This window comes from Pelodiscus sinensis, chromosome 1 (genome assembly GCF_052426305.1).
Source record: "Pelodiscus sinensis isolate ZL-2025 chromosome 1, ASM5242630v1, whole genome shotgun sequence".
Classification (NCBI taxonomy): Eukaryota; Metazoa; Chordata; order Testudines; family Trionychidae; genus Pelodiscus; species Pelodiscus sinensis.
Window position 1 is genome coordinate 299,734,368 of NC_143052.1, and position 19,841 is coordinate 299,754,208.

At 41.3% G+C, this 19,841-nt stretch overlaps 2 protein-coding genes across 21 annotated transcripts in view; one reads left to right on the forward strand and one right to left on the reverse strand.

Annotated features, from left to right (window-relative positions):
• Positions 1-2,218, forward strand: part of SUPT20H (SPT20 homolog, SAGA complex component) — a 61,519-nt gene extending 59,301 nt beyond the window's left edge. For 18 of the 20 annotated variants that reach the window (XM_075919134.2, XM_075919142.2, XM_075919146.2 and 15 more), the window contains one exon: positions 394-2,218. In XM_075919134.2, the coding sequence (XP_075775249.2) occupies positions 394-534 (141 nt within the window). In that variant the 3' untranslated portion in view covers positions 535-2,218. The remainder of the gene's footprint in view (positions 1-393) is intronic. The other 2 variants (XR_012900702.2, XM_075919144.2) reach the window with 2 other exon arrangements.
• On the reverse strand, positions 945-19,821 carry EXOSC8 (exosome component 8). The gene is made up of 11 exons (XM_006120537.5): positions 19,805-19,821; positions 15,650-15,686; positions 14,687-14,750; positions 13,826-13,899; positions 11,688-11,733; positions 10,462-10,567; positions 10,330-10,375; positions 6,402-6,498; positions 5,394-5,514; positions 1,944-2,050; positions 945-1,054 (listed from the first exon to the last, which is right to left on the reverse strand). The coding sequence occupies exons 1-11, from the start codon at positions 19,819-19,821 to the stop codon at positions 945-947; spliced, it is 825 nt and encodes a 274-aa protein (XP_006120599.3).
• Between the last annotated feature and the right edge of the window lie 20 nt (positions 19,822-19,841).

Here is a 19,841-nt window from a genome sequence, read left to right on the forward strand (position 1 = left end):
CTGGCAAAGCATTCTTTAGTCATGTTATCCATCTAGGAAGTACATTATGGCAATATTTTTATTGCATGGATGAGGAGGAGACTTATATAGAGAAATCTTATCAATTTAAGTATTATACTGAATATCACCTGAACTAAAATGTTTACTGAAGTTGCTGAGTTACTGCAGTTACTGCGACAGACACAGAGGGCAAAGAAATATTTATGAAACGTTAAAAATGCTCTCAGCAGGCTTCTGTGCCACTGGTGCTGCTTGACTGTACTCCTTGTCCCAGTACGTGGTATTCCATTCCAGTGCTTTCTCAGTTGAATTATCCCATCTTGTTTTCCTATCCTGAGGTAAAAAGTAGCTTTAAATTTAATATAACAAGCTTTTTCTTCTTCTCCATGGCAGCAGTTGCGATTCTTGCACCATCAAATGGCTATGGCAGCAGCAGCAGCAGCACAAGCAGCTCAGCTACAACACCAGCAACATTCAGGCAGCCAGTCAAAAAGTAAAAGGAAGAGAGGCACGCCGACCCCTCCAAAGTCCTGAGTCTTGCCCTTTTTTATATTTAAAAAAATAAATGCAAAGGTGATTTTTAAAAATTTTTAAGGGAGCTCAAAAATCAGTGTTTTAAATTGCTGATGGGAAAATGAATTTTTGAAGTTACACTGATATGTATAAACTGTATCAGGAAGCCAACCTAATGAAAAATAGGAATTTCGTCTAATAAGATAGGGTTTGGTTTTTGCAAGTCACTTCGTATTTTTAACAAGATGTTTTACCTTGTATTTTTTACCATTCAGCAGCACTGTACATAATATAAAGGTGATAAAACATTTTAGAAAAAATGAACTTTGTAAATGTAGGGTCGATAACTGTTTATTTAGTATAAAAGGTTTGTGAACACTGTAACAAATACAATTTTTACAAATCTATTTTGAAGAGACCTTGCTGTACATTTATTTTACACTTTTTATCACTTTATCTATCAGCTGCTTGACTTCTTTGTGTCTTGTAACTGCCCGGGTTATACAGTCTTGAAGTTTTGCTGCTGTTAAGCCACTTCCACCTAAAAAAGAGATGTTAAAAACTACAAAATTGCAAGTAGTACCTTGATTTTCCATTTTGTTTATCAAATGGAAATGTTAAAAGCCTTTCAATCATGGGGAGTACTTCCCTGTTTAAGGCAAGGTGGTCTCATTTGTGATTCTCCTTAAGAAAATTTGTTTTTACTTTAGATCCGTGTTTCCCAATTTTATTTGGCCACAGAACCCTTTTCAGCTTAAAATAATTTCAAGGAACCCCTAGAGTTCCCAGGGTAAAATTTGGCAAGCAAAAAAAGCCCCGCCAGAACTGGTCGAGCAAAAAACCTGCAAAATACTGTCTCTTTAAGAGGGGACAGGGCAATCTTGCGTTCTTGCAGAACCCTTACTTTCGCTTCACAGAACCCTGGGGTTCCATGGAGCACCAATTGGGAAACACTGCTTTAGATTATAAATATCAAATCTTACTAGCACAATTGGAAGGTCTACATTCAAGCTCCATCCTGTACAACAAAAATGGCTACAATTTATGCAAGAACAGTGATATTTCTTGCACCAACTCTTGCAAAATACAATACAGGTTGAACCTTCCAAATCCGGGACTCTGTGGACAAGCAACATCTGTGGTCTGACAGGGCCATGGATGTTGCTGGACCAAAGATCCCCAGAAGCCAGGAGAACATGGGGGCTGAGGATTCCTGCCTGGGCCAGCAGCAGCTGGGCAAGGAGCCCCAAGGAGCAGGGCCAGGCGGCAGCTAAGGATGCTGGTCTGGGGAGGTCCAACGTGTACTGTAGATTATTTTTAAGATGACTGCTGTGGTAATATTCAAGAAATAGTTCATCAAAAGGTGAATGTTACTTGTTTTGAGAGCATTTTTTTCTCCCTCTTTAACTTGTAGTAATTTTGCAAAATACCTGGCTTATTAACTGAACATAGTCTGCCTTCTTCATCCATTACAATAGTTACAGTTCCAGTTGCCAGGTCCTCCTCTTCTGCAGTTGGATCAACAATGAGTATTGTGCTTTTAAAAGAAAAGAATCCAGAGGGATGATGATTGTATAAAAGTTACTAGAGCTTCACATGCAAAACAATGAACTCGGGAAAGGTTCATCTAAAATGAATTTGCCCAAGGTTATTTAGGCTAACTTTCAAAAAGATTTTAATAATAAAGTATTTTTCACTGAATTAATTGGATGCTTCTAGGAGTACTAATGTCCACTGTTCTGTCATCAGGATGCTCTAATTTAAAGAACATGGAGAAGGTAAACCCTTACTGAAAATTCAGTGTTGAAGTCAAATGTGTTTGTGGGTTTATACGCAGAAATGAAATAGAGGCTTTAAAAATTTCTGCCCTAATGGGGATAGGCTGCAAAATGGAAACTGCAATTTGCAGCACTAATACATTTACTAACACTGAGGCCTAGTCTACACTAACCCCCACCATTGACCTATGTCACTTCAGCTACGTAAATAGTCAGCGGGAGCTGCTCCCATTGATGCGAGCTACTCTTCTTGTCCTAGTGGAGTACCGACATCAATGGGAGAGCACTCAGAGATTGATTTATCGTGTCAGCTCAATGTCTGGTGGATCAATCACCGCAACATCAATCCCCAGCATAGTGGAAACAACCTCTCAGATAATAAAACAAATATTTTAATGTGGGGACTGCATTCTGTAAATTGGTTTACTGTTAAACTAAGGGAAAACACTTATTTCTAATTGCTAGTTTGCTGTAGATGTACTTACAAAACCATTTCTTATTTGCATATATATATATTTAGTGAATCCCTTGAAAGAGAATCAAGGTTTATACATTGATCTACTCTATTGTTCAGAACAAGGAAACAATCCAAAACCCTTACAATAAAAGCTATTGATATCTCAAGACCAAAAGTTATTTTTTTCCAGAGTAAATAATGCAAAAATCGTAATACTTAAAGGGAAAATGGACAAAATTCTGATAAATATCCTTTATTCCACAGTAAAAATTGTTGGAACTATTTAATATCAAATAGTTTAGTCCTTCAGAAATCTATTCTACCAATGGTCTGATACAGACCCCAATTGAAAGGAGTCAATTCATAGGGTCGTCAATGGGACAAGATGACAAAGACCTCAACTTTTTACTAAAACCCACTAAACATTCAGTTTCTTCTCAAAATCATGGTCATTACATACAGCCTTATCCATGCCTCCGTACAACTTTTTTGAATGTGCAAAATGTTTATAAATAACCATGCAAATTATTATAATTGGGAATAGTGTGATTTCCCAATTCCAAACTGTTTAAAAAAATGTTTAAGTAAATATAATTAAATTTTATCTACTAACTATAGTACCCTCTGCCAAGAGAATGTATTTATTCTACATGTTACTTTCAACTAATTTTTTAAAAGTAGGGCATTCTATTTGGTAACACATTTCATATTTGCATTATAAAATTAGGGCAGTTGCCTGAACTTTCACAAAGTAGTGCACAGAATAACTCAAACTGAGGTACATAAACCGCCTCTCTCAGGATATTCTTCCACCGCCCATGGGTTGTTAGTAATGAGGTTAACCAGCATAAACATCTGCTTGTTCTACAACGGAGAGAATTCCAATGGAGGGAAGGTAAGAGGTTCTCTCATTATTCATTTTTCCAGTTCCTGATGGATGTTTTTGTGCCATCAAGGCACGCGCACCTCCCCTCCCCCCAGGGTTATTACTAATTTGCACACAATGCTTTTCATCCAGAGTTCTTACTGATTAGATATTTGTACACCATGCTTATCAACAAGGCTTGACAAACCGCGGCAAAATCCATTCGCCAGCCCCACACCGCCGATGAACGGGGCGACCAGCTGAAATCTAGTCGCCATAGGCGAGTAGATAAATGGATTTATCGAGCTCTGCTTATCAAACTTCCTCCTATCTTCCTGCATTTTACTGATATTAAGGAGCTGCATGTACATATTTTTAAGAGGACAGATACATTTCCATTTACTGTAAGTATTGAAAAGAAATGCAGCACGCTATCAACTCTGCTCTGCAGTTAGTTTTAGAACCTTTCTTATCTGGCAGTTTTTATATTTAGAAGTTTACACACTTCCATTTTACTACTGACAAGATTCTAGTGAAAATCCAATAAACAAGGAAGATTTCAAATAAGTCTTTCAGATTTCAAAATAACCTGGCAATGTGCAATCCTTTTAGGTCTAAGGGTGTTAACTTGGACAACTGTCTGAATTTTGAGTAATTGCCTTCCATCTTGTCAAGGCCAGAATAAACTATTCTTTACTTTCTATTCTGAAATTGTTGTGGACTGTCGCTATGAGCTACTGAAAAATGGTCATCTAGTATGCCACCGGTATGTGTTTCAGCAGTGGATGTAGTGATTTCTTTGTGTTAGTAAAGCTCTTTAGGATGAAAAGTATACTACAACATGAAACCACACCCTCTCAAGTACATTTCATTGGTTGTAGGGAAATTTTGATAGCATACATTTTGATCTGGGAGTCATTTGTTCATATAAACTATGTAACAGTTCAAAATCACCCCTGGATTATAATAGCTGAGGTCTGGTTTGTCCTTGAGGTATACTGACAATTGTATGAAGAATCTGCCACAAAAACTTCTTGGAAATTCTTTTTCACCAGGATTATATCGCTGTAGTGGGGCAGTTGTCACTGTGGCAAGCGAAGGGTCAAAGCAAGCCAGAGGGAGCCTGCTCATACCCCTCCAATCAGAGAGAGGTTTATAGGAAACCAATAAGACAGCTTGTTGGGGCAGACCTGTTATAAAGAAGTTCTCAGCAGAGCAATAGGCAGTTGTGTCCTAACCAATAAAGGGGAAGGTCTGGTTTGCAGGGCACATCACCTTGAACAGAGCGGACTCCACGGAGCTGGAGCGAAGCTCCTGCCTAATACCTCCCAAGCTAAGGGCTTTGATGCAAGGGCTGAGAAGGCCAGGACCCAGAGTAGAGGACAGGCTTAGGTCTCTCCCTCCTTCCCCCTTGCACATCACTTAGCCAATGCACAGCCTGGCCTTTTAAAGGACGTGGCTTGCTCCTGAGACAAGAGGCTAGACTGGAATTGCAGTTGGCCACAGTGGCAGATGAGACTGAGGACTGCTGATACTCCCAGAAGGGGCCAAGAATGGAGTTGCAGATATTACCAAAGGGCAGCATCCTGAAGAGGACGCCACAGTCCAGGGGATGACATGGATCCAGAACCAGAGAGCAGGGGCAAAGATGGACCGGACACCGTCCAGAAGCTGATTCGCTCCATAAACTGACTAACAAGCAGGAGATGCTGTGCCAATGAGTTGACCCCATTAGTCACTAAACAATTTTAAGTATACATTTTATCAGTTACCAACTTACTCGTCAAATACAGCAAATGATGTGGCAACTGGATGCTTTCTGATATTCAAAGGGTTTGTCTGTTTTAAATTAACTTCTGCCAAACCAGTTTCTTCATTTATAGTAACCGTTGGCAACTGTACTGGAAAAAAAAGAAGCCAATCAATTGTACGATCTTAAACTAGTTGAAGATAATTTGGACTTTATCTCTGAAGGGATTCTTTATGAACTAGTCTTTGTTAACAGCAATCTCTAGGGGCAGAACAATGTCAATTCCTCTTGACTTCAGGCCCCGAATCAGACAATGTAGGGCACCTGTTTTCTGTATAAATAATAGATGCCACTCTTACCCTTTTTGAGACCATTATTTGGTTTTAAGGCAGTCAAGTAAAAACTTTCAATTGTAAACAAAACAAAACTGGAAATAAAACACACACCAGAATGGCACATTCTTCATTCTAAGTACAGTAGCTGTACAAAATAGTGTGTCTTTTTCCAGTGACTACATCACTTCACTCTACTCTGTGATCCTGCTTTGTGATCTCTTCAGTTATAAGAACATTTTAATTCTACAGATTTTTCCTGTTTGTATCACATGGATTAAGTGACTAAACACCACAAATAGGTAATACTTTATTTAGAAGTAGGAGTACTGAATATTATAATTCTACTTATGATCAATAGCGGAGTGTCCAAATTCTGGTATGCTGAAGGCAAATACCATTGAGTTGAAAAACTAAGCTGTACAGTAGAATGGCTATCAGTCCTATAATAGATTAATACAACAAGCAAGAAGCATATGTAAATAAGGTAGCCCACAGCCTATTCAATAACGTTTATACACATCTGAGCCATCTTTGTATTATAGCTTCAGTAGTCCAATAAAAAGATTGTGGTTTTAATTGTAGAAATATTCTGGTTTGGGGAAATTAAAATCAGCAAGAGTGTTCACCATGATTCTGATTTCTAACACCACATTTATTCCATGAATATAATCAGCTTAACAATTGTATGTTATAGGAAACTTACCATTTTTTAAAGCTGCTAACAAAGCAAATGTGCAGGCGTCCAAAATGTTTCCATCATAGTCCAAACATATGAGATCACAGTATAGAACCCAAGCAAGCTAAGAAACAAAGTTTACATGTGTAAAATTTGGTATCTCCTTTGAACTGCTGGTACCGCACTAATTCAAATTACAGGCCAATGGTAATACACAGTAAGTTAGAATATCAGCCTCTGATCCTTTAATATGATGAATACGTGGCCTTTTATCTTCCCTGCCCCATACCCTCAGCACTGCAATTTAGATGGCTCTACTTATCAAAAACCTCACCTGTTTCTGTGTGTACCAATACTGTATCTGCATCTATATTCGCAAAGATGAGCCGTGAATGTAGATACCCATGGATATAAAGTAGATAGGCACAGATTTGTGGGGCTCTACCCAGATAATCTACTCCAGGAAGACAGATTTAAAAAAATATACTAATTTTGCTGGTGAAAAGCAGTCAATATATTTTCACATTTCCAGATTATTAGGATTGATATGGCTAAAAAGTGGCTAAGGAAGCAATTGCATTTAGAGGGCAGCAAGGAACATTACACACATATATGCATTATGGTCACTTCATAAAAATGCCAAATTTTAAAAGGAGTGATTTTATGTCCAAAGAGCAATTTGTAGTCAGCCACTGTGCTGTATTTTACCAACAAAGAAAAGGACTTCTGCCCTCACTAGAAATCTATAGTTGAGAAATTCAATTAATATTTGATAGGGCAGAAAGAATACGGGGACTTTTTATACGGAGCTATACAAAACAAATCCAGCCTGTCAGTCCTTCATGAGTACTGGATCTGCAGTCTGAAATAAAGCTTGTTGTCGACTAGCGTGAGTAGCAATTAAACATGGCAAGAGGCATTTGTAATTTAATTTTAAAAATAAGACAATAGAGTGATGACTGATATAAAAATCTGAACTGAAGATAGGTGGATCAAAGCTGCAACATGGACCTCTTCTATTCTGTACCCAAAAAAACCCTCATCAAAGAAAAAACAAAACACACCCTGAAATTCAAAAAGGTTTAGTCATCCCTTTAGGAAAAGTGATACTCAGGTTTAAAACTGGTTGCAAAATTGTAAGTGTTTTTAACAAAAAAATATTTTTGAAAAATGTAAAACTTATGTTTTTTTCCCAAAAAATGTTCATGGAAATTCTTCAGGTTTTCAAAGAAAAACAAAGTTGGGGTTCAACTTGAGCAGCTTAGCATATTTTAAATATCTACAGTGCGTTGTTTACACTGGAGTTTTAGTTAACGTTAGCTAATTTCTGACAACACACCTTTAAATCTTAAGCCAAGTCTACTACTACTACAGGGAACGTTGAATTCAGATACGCAACTCCAGCTATGTTAATTAGCTGGAGTCGACATACCTTGTTTCGAGGTTCCCTGCTATCCCCACAGCAGGAGGCCGATGGGAGCAAACACTCCATTTGGCTTCCCTTACTCCTTGCAGTAGCAGAAGTAACAGCCATTGGTGGGAGCACTCCGGAAGATCAACTGTTGCAATGTCAATCTTCTGTTTAGTGAAGACATGGCTTAAGTAAAAATAAATTCCAAAGGGTAAATATACCCTTGCGTGCAGCAAGCCAGGCAGGCACATCAGAGAGGCATTCTTTACACCTCCCTGCAGCTTTGTTAAATTTGGCCATATAACAAGGTTATGGCCCTACCAAATTTACAGTCCATTTTGGTCAGTTTCAGCCACAGGATTTTTAAAATGATATATCTTTCATTATTTCAGCTTTTAAAATGTAAAATGTCATGGTGTTATAATTGTAGGTGTGCTGACCCAAACAGGAGTTGTTTGGAGGGGGAGTTACAAGGTTATTGTAAGGGGAGGGAGGAATTTCAGTACTGCCACCCATAATTCTGCACTGATAACCTGCCTTCAGAGCTGGGTAGCTGGAAAGCAGCGACTGCTCCCCAGGAACTCAGCTCTGAAGACAAAGCTGCTGCCAGCAGCAACACAAGAAGTAACAATGGCATGGTATGGTATTGCCACCTTTACTTCTGTGCTGCGGCCTGCAGAGCTGGGCCGTCAGTTATCAGCTGCCACTCTTCGGCCACCCAACTTTGAAGTCAGCACAGAAGTAAGGGCAAGACCATAATCCCTAAAATAATCTTGTGACTTTCTTCTCCCTCCCCCACCTGTTTTGAGTCAGGACCCCCAGTTTGAGAAACACTGGTCTCATCCATAAAATCTGCAAAGTACAAAGTAAAAGCACACAAAAGACAAGATTTCACAGAGGGAGACCCAATTTCACGCCCTATGATACATTTCTCACGGCCATGAATCTTGGTAGGGCTCTTCACAAGGTGCATCAAAACCACATTGGGCCAAGTGAGCTGACCAATCACTGTGGGCACAGGAAATGTCTCCTTGCCCCCTGCTAAGCACTGCCCATGTGGAAGGGACAGTGTTCATCAGCTTATTGGTTAACCTTCACGGTTACACACAGGCTCCCGGTATGCAAGAGGAGCTGGCTTAAAAGCCAGCTCCCCGTGCCCACCGGCTCCTGGGGAGCCAACTGCTCCCCTCCTCCAGTGCGTAACCGCTGAAATTTTCAGCTGTTAAACAGTTACTTAACTGTATTTTCACATCTCTAAGGAGGCAGCCCACGTCAGTCGGAGCTGACTGAGGAAGAGGAAGGTCATGTGCTTCAGCAAGACCTTTGACTCTCCAGTCTGTCAGGACCATGGATGATCAGCCGACTGTGGAGATTGATGAGAATGCTGAATCGCAGCAGCTTGAGAAAATGCCCAAGATGGACCTTATGGCAGAAAGTGATTGAGGCAAATGTATTACAAGCTAATGCTTGAACCCTTAATAAGAAATTTATAGCTCCATAAATTGGAACCTGATGGAGAGGGTGGACCTGGGTTCCCTTACTCCTCCCCAAACTTGCCATTAGACTGATGGTTTGCTGTGCCCTACTCAGAGGGTCATAGCACTAACTGCTTTTGTTTGCTCCAGCTAACTGGCTCATGGGCCACAGACTGAGCCTCCACTGCTATTGTCTGTTTGCTGTGCTCTGCCCCAAGGCTATGTATGGTCTGCTTGGTTGCGTACCACTGCCAGGGAACTTGAGTCCCTCAACCACAACTGTTTTACTGAACAAGGAATCCTGATGACCATGTGCTGGCGTGTACCAACCCTGCGCTAAACCAACAGGGGCAGTCCTGTCAACACACTGTGCCCTCTTGTCAGGCCTAACAGCTTTTACTAAATGCAAGATCCAGTGCTTTAAAAAAACAGTCAATTCCTATAGAAAAGCAGTTTTATACAAACTGATTACAAGCACAGGATTGCCATACTAGATGAGACCAGCAGTCCACTCAGGTATCTTGTCTCCTAGAGAGCTCAGAACCAGATGCTTCAAAGAAGGAACACAAATCTCACAGTGCGCAGATGTAGGATAACTTGCCCCTTGTGACAATCTCATCTTAATCTCTACTATTAAGGGACGAGTTTAAATCCTTCCAAAACTTGTTTCCTGCATTAACTATTTTATCTCTGGACTTTTGGGATACCCGTGTCAACACCCATTCCTTCTTCGGATCTGTCTAAGCTCTTGGGTTTAATGACATTCTCTTGCAAATGAGTTCTAGGATCAAAAACTACAATATAAGAATGTACTTAGCGTTCTAGGAAGTGCACAAACAGCATGATGTTTTCAAAAATACAGTTGATACACCCAAGGATATTGATTTCAGTAGTCAGGTCACGTAACATCCTTACACTCTGGATGTAACCCAGAAGAGTGTGCAGGTATCAAGATTAACAAAAATCAATAATATGAGCCTAAAGACCAAGGGTTTTCTTTTAACATACTAACAAGTGTTTATCCGTCTTCACTCTGAGTCATTGTCATTAATACCAAACCTTTTCTTACCTTGCCATTTGCTATGCACAGATCTTCTTTCATTATTATTTCTGAGCTAAAACAAAATGACACAGATCATTGAGAAATACAATCTTTCCCATAATTGTGTTTATAATTTAACTATATTACAGTGCTTCTCACTTTTCAATTACATCTGCAATGAACTGGCTAGCTGCTTGAGCCTCTTCCCCAGGAGGTCCTGGGCGAAATCTTGATGAACAGAGAGGTGACAGATCCACATTGGGAACTAGAAATAAAAAATATTTAGTTATGAACTAAACAAAAACAGTCTGTTATGACAACAAAAAACGCATACAACAGTTTTAAGTTCTTAATTAGTACTTCTTCATGCATTTCCAATGAAAGCCAAGATCGTGAATTAATATGAATCAAGTCTGCAAGATTTTTCTTTCCAAATTACACACTTACATATGATTCAGGGTACAGATCAATTATTAGTCAGTGTTTCATAAAGTAGCATGTACATTCACAAAATGATATGGAGCTATACCTTTAGCTACAATACAAATAATTTTTATCTGTAATCTTCCTATGTAGATCTTGAACCACAAATAATTTCTTTATATGCCTAACTAGCTAAATGACGACTCTTAAGCTTTTCATCTCAAGAGTTTGGTTTTCCTGGCAGGACCCATTCCATTTTTTAAATGCCCAACGTGGCATTTTCGACATAAAAGCAGTAAAAAAATATTTGAGAACAATCACAGAAAACAGACGACAATCTAGTATTTTCTCCAATGACATCACATCTTGGAAAGATATTAAACCCCCTTTTTATAATGTAAACCCTTATATGGAAATGAGGGTCTGTGTGCAAAGAGACCTTCCAGGATCAGGGCTTACACACATTAGGGATGGGAACAGGTAACTAGGTACACAAAAGCAACCCCTTGCCCATGACCCGCAGCCCCAAGCACAGGGGTAGGGGAGCAATATCCTGCCTAATCAGTTAACGGGTTAAACCTAAGATAAACTGGCATTTTACATTCCTAACACACAATCAGCAAAGCTGTCTCCTCAGATATCTTGCTCCTCCCATTGTTTCCTAGTAGTCTGGCAGTCGGGAATGGAACTCATATCAAGAGACTGAAAAGGTCTCTAACACAGGGAAGGCAAAGCAAATCTCACCTGCGCCTCTGCCTTATGCTACTGCTAGAAACCTTCAATCTCATAACTAGTGCTCCTCAGCTAACCTGTCACCTACCTCTAAAAACCAGCTACCCACGCTGTTTCTGTGCACTGTAATGCAATTTTAATGTGATTTATTGTATTTGTTTTCAATTTTTACTGCACCCAATTCTTCCCAATGACACAAATAATTTCACTGAAAAAACTCGAAAACTTACCAATATATCCCTTATTAGATGACTCTGCTGGGGGTTCTGCAAATTCCTGTAAGAAAAAAAAGGGGGGGAGGGGTTGTATCTACAAACTGGTTTGAAAAAACTTTTTGAAATGTTACAAATCCTATTTCTCTAGGATTTGTCTGGCCAAAATGCTTGTACAAACCATGCTAGATTTTCCAGATACTCATCTTATGATCATCTCTTTACTTCAATGAATTACTTGATGTGATTATTGCAATTAGATTTACGACAGACACATTTATTAATATCTCCCTTGAAAGAGTTGTTTCATTATTAATGCTCACTAATCATCACAAAAACTAAATTAGTACACAAAAATAAGATCTTTGTTCTCTTTAAGAAGAGACAAAGGACTCTTTACACATGTAACAATGTGCGCGCACACACTCACTCCCAACTCTACCCTAATTCATTTGTTCAATTCTACTACAGTTTGTACCTCCCTTATCCGGGACTCTCTGGTCTGATAACATCCGTGGTTGAGCAGGACCAGAGTCCAGGTAAAGGGAGATCTGGCCATGGGGTAGGAGCTTAGCGGGGTGGGGGGCAGCGACTCAGCCTGGAGCCCCGTGTTTGGGTGGGGAGGCAAGCGCCGCATCGGGGAACTCCAGCCCTGGCTGCAGAACTCCGACACTGGCTATGGAGTTCTGGCCATGGCAGAAGCCAGGAAACTCCAGCCCAGCCGTGGAGCTATGGCCCCAGCCATGAAACTCCAGCCCCAGCAGCAGCCAGGGAGCTCAGGCACAGACCACACAGCTCTGGCCCTTGCAGCAGCAGGGCCACTGGGAGCTGGAGAGCAGTGTTCCCTCTCAGATTTCCCATCTGTGAGCGGAGTGAGTTTTGTCTTGTGCACCAATATTGACATCATGTGCGCTTGTTCAGATGTGTGTCACTGTGGCATCTACCAGTTACTAACAAAATTATATATATTTATAAATCATTATTCAAGAAAAAATACTAAAAATGGATAATTTATAAAGTGCATGACTCTGGCACCCACCCCCCTGAAAACCACCCAGCTTGCTGGCTCTGCCCCCAACACACACTGCATGCCCCAATGCCTATGCTCCCATCAGGACCACACACAGCCAGCTCGTACCTGTATAGGCCTGGCTAACTGCCTACCCCCCACACACTCTATAGTTGTGCCTGGCTTTGCAATCTGCTCCCCCATATGCTACCAGTATATATGCCAGGGCCATGCTATCTGCACTCCAAACACAAAGAGACAGTACCTGGGACTATGGCCACAGCCCAAGCACCACTGCCCAGAGACCTGTGCCCAGACCCACTTCTCATCTGTTTCCCCCTGTCCTCCATCACCCAGAGACTTGTGCCTGGCCCCAAACTTGCCTGTTCTCCCCACCCATCACCCAGAGACCTGTGTCCAACCCTGCACCTCGCCCTCTCCCCATACCCCAGGATTTACCTGCGCCCGGTACCTCCCCCTACCACAGATGGCTGGTGCCTTTGCCCCCATCCAGCCGGCTTCTGTGCCAGGGCCTCGCTATCCTTGGCCCCACTGTCTCCCCCGCTGGTACCCGCACTGCCAGGGTTCCCATAAGGCAGCTCCAGCCCCAGCTGCCAAAGCAGTCTCCTGCTGCCAGCCACGCAGCTTCCCCAGTCCCGGGTGCCAGAGCAGTCTTCTGCCACCCACCATGAGGTTCTTCTGGCTCCAGCCACCAGAGCAGCCACCTGTCACCAGCCACACAGCTATGTGGCTCTGGATAGGAAGTGGGCGGGGTGAAAAAAATTTTCTGTGTGCCCATGCAAGCATGCAGCTTATAGGGAACCTTGCTGGAGAGGTCCATCCCAGGGAGCGACAGCTGACTAGGAAGCAGTGGGGTGGAATTGAGCCCGGGGAAGGGGAGAGGGGGCAGTTTAACACAGGCCAGGAGGTGAGAGACCTCCCCTGGTCTGGCAAATCCCCTCGTTTGGGATCGGTCAGGTTCCAAGGGTACCAGACGAGGGAGGTCCAACTTGTATAATCTTCACTTCTGAAAATAAAGCCTGTAAAAAATGTGTTTATATATGACAGGCACATCAATTTCAACTTAATGAATAGAGAGCTATACTCTATTAACTATTATTTCTCAGTCTCAAAAAAGTACACATACCGCTTTAATGCCACAAATTACAGTAGTATTTCCCAACTTCACCAACGCAGAACCATCTGCAGTAGTAATTGAACCTGAAAAGAGAGTGTTTAACAAAATCTCAGTCTTTAGACTTCTCAATTGTTAATTATTTAAAAAATGAGATGAGATAAAACTGGTTTAAAAATCCATAATGTTGGAATGCCCTATCCACCTACCCAGCAAAACTTCAGATAACCCTTCAAACAGCAACGGTTGGTTGGTTTTTGTTTGTTTCTTAGCTACCTTAATTCTGAATAATTACATACACAATTGTATTTAATTGTGTTTTTAATTAGCAAGTGCTGAAGGATTCATTTTTTCTAGAATAGGAATTGGCAAAACTGTATTAGATTGAAAATTATGTTTTTTCCATCTAAAATGGCCAAAGCGGCACAGAAAGGCTCTAACTGCCCCGATCTGGTCAGGAAGAATTCCCCAGCATAGGAACTGTGAAAGCCATAACGCACCTTCTTGCATTCCCCATGCAAGTCTTGATATAGTGGTGTCCAAAAAGCAATGCTGAAGGCAGGAGACATACATTCAGAATGGAACCACAGAGATTCAGGGTAATGCCCACAGCAGGTAAGGAAGCTATTATAACTTAGCTGCCTGTGGCTGTTTAAATTATGCTTTGCAGAAGGGAGTGTTTTCACTGGGTAACCTAGGAGTAAGAGGGTGCAGAGATGGCTTAAAACTATCCTTCTTCCAAGTGCAACATAGAATCTCCCCCTGACTAGTTCTGAAGTCAAGCTCTGTGGGAACAGAACAGCCATTCATTAAAGACTCCAAGCATACTCCATTTGATTCAGTCACTATCACTTCCTAATATTAAACACTTACCTATATTGACAGTGGTGGTTCTGAATTCACCTAGCTCCCTTCCATCAGGTCGGCAGTTCTCTTTCTATATATAAACATTAAACAAGTTAAGTTAAATTATATTTTGATGGTGTTACACAATCAAGAATATATAAAAATAATGTTTTTATTTATTTTCAAACAGGGATTTGCAACGACAGGATCACTAAGATAAATTCAAAGATTTGTGTGCTAGTGAGCTTTTTTGGTCTAATTCAATCTGATCTGGGTTTTAGACCCAAAACTTATATTACTTCAAAAATTTTATAGTCCAGAAGGAAAAAAATCACCTCAAGGCTATCTACTATACAGTATGCCTTTTGTACATTTAGGACACTCACCAACAAAAACAATACTTCATTGCAGTTGTACAGTGACAAAGCAACCAGTAAATTGTTATATAAGTGGCAATCTGTGAATTTTGTGGCACCATAAGAAATTGAGCCCCTGACCACAGGGAGCCTAAGCCTGGAGCCTCTGTGCAAGGGGAGCTCAATGTGGGCTGTATAACGTCATCTTGGAATTTTCCTTTTTCAAAGATGCTGTCAGTGATATTAGTTTGGTATTACCTAAAATCTACCATACTGATTGGGCTCCTATTGTGCAGGGCACTTTACAAATCCCAAGACCACAATCCTGTATTCACTTAAGCACCTGTCTAAGTTTATGCACCTAGCAGTCCCTTCGAGGCCAATGAAACTAGTCATATGTGCAAAGGTGAGCAAATACCTAAGCGCTCACAGGATCACAGCCATAGAATAAAAAGAACATGTCATGAAGAGTCTGAAAGATTTTCTTCTATGAAAGGCTTTCAGGAAAATCAAAACCCCATTGCAGTTTATGTATAATTTAAAGAAAGAAGCAGCAGAAGCACTGTACAAGAGTGGCTGTACAAGAAAATATGTATTTTAAGTCTATGTAACTTATGTATAATGTTTTACTCACCAAAAATCGCCTGTAATATTCCAAAGGTTCCACAGTTCTAAAATAGACACAAACATTAAAATTAATATGCATAATTTGTTTTACAAAGAAAAAGGCTAAGTAAAGTCAACCAGAAAACCAAGTGTCACATTACTGTTACAATTATCAATAGCTGAAATTGTTAATATGGGAAATCAAAACCCAACTTAACCATAAATTCTTTAATTAAATCCAAAAGTGTATATAGTTGCCCTAAGCATGTCTAAAAAGTCTAAATACTAAGTCATTTACTATAGCCAAACAGTAACAAAACATTTTATAAACATACAATCAGTATACTTACAAATGGACTAAGCCCAATGATGCTTAGACTCTTATTGATCAACTGCAACGTAGTCAGACAGACATTACCAAAAAACCTTCTAAATGTTAATTTTTAAAAAAAAAGTTATTTCATTGCCAATTACTAAATACAACTGAAAAACAATCTGAGACAGTTCACTCTTATTACCCATCTTAATTCAAGTAAGATTTACAAACCTCCTGTCTTCCCAAGGACTTTCTTCCCCTCTTTGCTGTCCAGCAGTTTTCCCCACTGTACCTAGGTTCACGTGGGCTTCTACACTAGTGTACGGGTTGACTCATTTTAAGACCAATTGTCTTTTATTTAAAACCATCTGCCATCACCCTGATTGGTCAGAGCCTTTTGTAGAAACTTCTCCAGAATAACCAGACATCCTGCCTACTTTATTCCTTCTGGCCTTATCACTTATTATGTTCAAGGCCTTCCTTCAACTTGCTAGTCAGGGCCTTTCTTTACAATCTTTCCTTACCCCAACAATGGGCACATGGTAAACTACGTTTTTTTTTTCTCTAAAGAGGATATGCAAAAAATCCATAAACCTTTTTTAAGGAAGAGTTATTTTTCGAAAAAGGGTTTTTCCCCTTTTTTCCTCTTTCAAAAGTGAGCTCGGAATTTGCATATCCTCTTTCGAAAATTCTACGTAGTCTAGTCATAGCCTTAAGCTTACTCTAATTCTTTAATTTTATACTTATCCTATATCTATCTTTGGAGCACCAATACATAATGCTTCTCTTCACAGAAGTTACTAAATACACCAATTTAGTAATTCAACATTATTTTTAACATAGAATGTAATGTTTCAGATTGTTTTCTGCACACTCCCTAAAATGACACAATTTTTCAAATCACAATAAAGTTGACCTAAGTTGCACAATTCCAGCTATGTGAATAACATAGCTGAAGTTGACATACTTTAGGTCGACTACTTGCAGATTCTACACTATTCTGGTTTGATGGGATAAACTCTCCCATTGATTTATTTTATGCATCTTGTTCTAGTGGAGTACCAGACTCACTGGGAACACATATGGCAGTTGATTTAGCAGGCCTTCACTAGACCCACTAAATCAACCACTGGTTGATTTATTGCTGCAGCATGGATCCACCTGGTAGTGGAGACAAGGGCTAAAACAGAGAACAGAAAAACTGAGAAGATACAAATGTTCCACAACTAGAAACTGATACAACACTGTTTGCAGCACAGTTAATCTTTGACACAAGGCCCTCAAGTTTTGTTCAAACTAATGTTTTTGAAGACAAATTATGGAAAAGGTAACTCAGAACTTTTATTACATTTTCTAAGCCAACATAAATCGGACATATGTATGACAATTTACAAGCAGAAGGGTAATGTTAATGTCAGTATTCCTTGAGCTATCCCCAGTTAGCATAGACATAAGGGCTGTGTCTACATTGGCATGAATTTCCGGAAATGCTTAAAACGGAATACTATTCCGTTTTCAGTTTTTCCGGAAAAGGAGCATCTACATTGGCAGGTTGCTTTTCCAGAAAAGCCCTTTTTCCGGAAAAGCATCTGTGGCCAACGTAGACGCGCTTTTCCGGAAAAGAGCCCCGATCGCCATTTTCGCGATCGGGGCTTTTTTCCAGAAAAGACTACTGGGCTGTCTACACTGTCCCTTTTCCGGAACAGTGTTCCGGAATAAGGACTTATGCCCGAGCGGGAGCAGAATAGTTTTTCCGGAATAGCGGCTGATTTTGTACAGTAGAGCATCGTTGCTTTTCTGGAAATTCAAGGGCCAGTGTAGACAGCTCGCAGCTTATTCCGGAAAAGCGGCTGATTTTCCGGAATAAGTGGCCCAGTGTAGACACAGCCAAGGGCTAGACCTCACTGGCTCAGGCAATACAGGCAGTCCCCGGGTTACATACAAGATAGGGACTGTAGGTTTGTTCTTAAGTTGAATTTGTATGTAAGTCGGAACTGGTACATATTGTAGGGGAAACTCTAGCCAAACATTTCTCCAGAGCTCAGTTTTATTCTCCCACACCTCACTTCCCTCAGTTCTTTATTCTCAAGCTGAGGTGTCTGCTGAGAAAAGCCACTCCGCGTTTCCCTGGTCTGCTGGGGGGAGGGGGGACGACGCGCTAGCTTCACATCTCCCTGGTCTGCTGGGGGGAAGCAGCTAGTGCGGGGTTGCCTCACCCCGTTTGTAAGTAGGGATCCGATGTAAGTTGGATCCATGTAACCCGGGGACTGCCTGTACAATCTACTGTGCCCCATTTAAAGATTGAGACACACAGGAGAGAAGCAAAGAGAGTTGGATCAATGCAGAAATCTTTCTTTCCCAAACACCTGGGACTCCCAGGTGTTTGGGAAAGAAAGATTTCTGCATTGATCCAACTCTCTTTGCTTCTCTCCTGTGTGTCTCAATCTTTAAATGGGGCACAGTAGATTGTACAGGCAGTCCCCGGGTTACATGGATCCAACTTACATCGGATCCCTACTTACAAACGGGGTGAGGCAACCCCGCACTAGCTGCTTCCCCCCAGCAGACCAGGGAGATGTGAAGCTAGCGCGTCGTCCCCCCTCCCCCCAGCAGACCAGGGAAACGCGGAGTGGCTTTTCTCAGCAGACACCTCAGCTTGAGAATAAAGAACTGAGGGAAGTGAGGTGTGGGAGAATAAAACTGAGCTCTGGAGAAATGTTTGGCTAGAGTTTCCCCTACAATATGTACCAGTTCTTACACTTAACTCCCATTTTCTTCTAACTGTCCTCAGATGGATTCCTCCACTCCAGCAACTCTAACATTTGGTCTTCATATTGATTAGGAACAGATTACAGTTGCTATGATTTCTACCAAGACTTTTCCTCTAACATAGACAAAGACCCACATTTCAAAATGCCTTAGCTGGCTATGACAACTCACTTTTTTGGCAAAACATATGATGCAATGTAACTCAGAACCATAACTGCTGTAAGTTTTAGGGATGTGGGAAGAATAATGTATTTCTGTAATTCATTGAAATTGAAAGAACTTTTCTGTAGCAAACTGCAATGTTACATTGAAAGTGAATAATTTGGAGAGAGGGTGTAGTGAGGTAGAAAGTTGGTCTCTCCCTTAACACTGTCTGGCTGCTAAAGGGCACAGTCCTATTACTGACCCAAACCCTTAATTCAACAGCAGTTACAGCTATTAAGTCTTTAGTTTTGAAATCTAGATAAATTCAGATAGAATGAAATATACAAAATCTAAGAATTAAGTCAGTTTAAGAGGAGGGGAAAACCGAATGTTGATTTTACCATAGCGAGTAAGGGCCTCAATTGCAACCCTATAAATAATTCTGCACAGGCATCGTGCTATAAGTATGGGGAGCCCCAGTGAACTCACTAGAATTAGTCATAGGCAAAAAAAAGTGCACGTGCCACGTGCTTGCAGGAGACAGACCCTCGATTGCCAAGACCACGAATGACAAGCGGTGGGTGGACATGCTCTGCCAGGGAAAAGTGAGAGTTGGGGGGGGGGGGGGAAGGGGCGGTGTATTTCGTCCCCGCCCCCACTCCCAAGGCGGGCTGTTGAGAGCAGGCGCTGCAGACAGGGCGGGGGGAGCGGCCCCTCACAGCCGCCAGGAATCGGTTCCCAAGCTCGGGCCTGGCAGAGCTCGGGGCCCGGCGCGCGGCGAGTAGCCACAGCCAGGGGGCTCCACATGAAGGCTAAACCCTCCGCACCCGGGCACCGCCCGACGCCGCTGCGACCGCCGGGCCTAAGGACTCGGCAGCAGCCTGGGCGAAGCCGCAGCTCCCGCTGAGGTGACTGAAGGCGAAGGCCAAAGAGCTTGTTCGCTCAGTCTCTTACTTGAATCCGGCCGCCATAGTCCCGCTTCCGCCCCTGC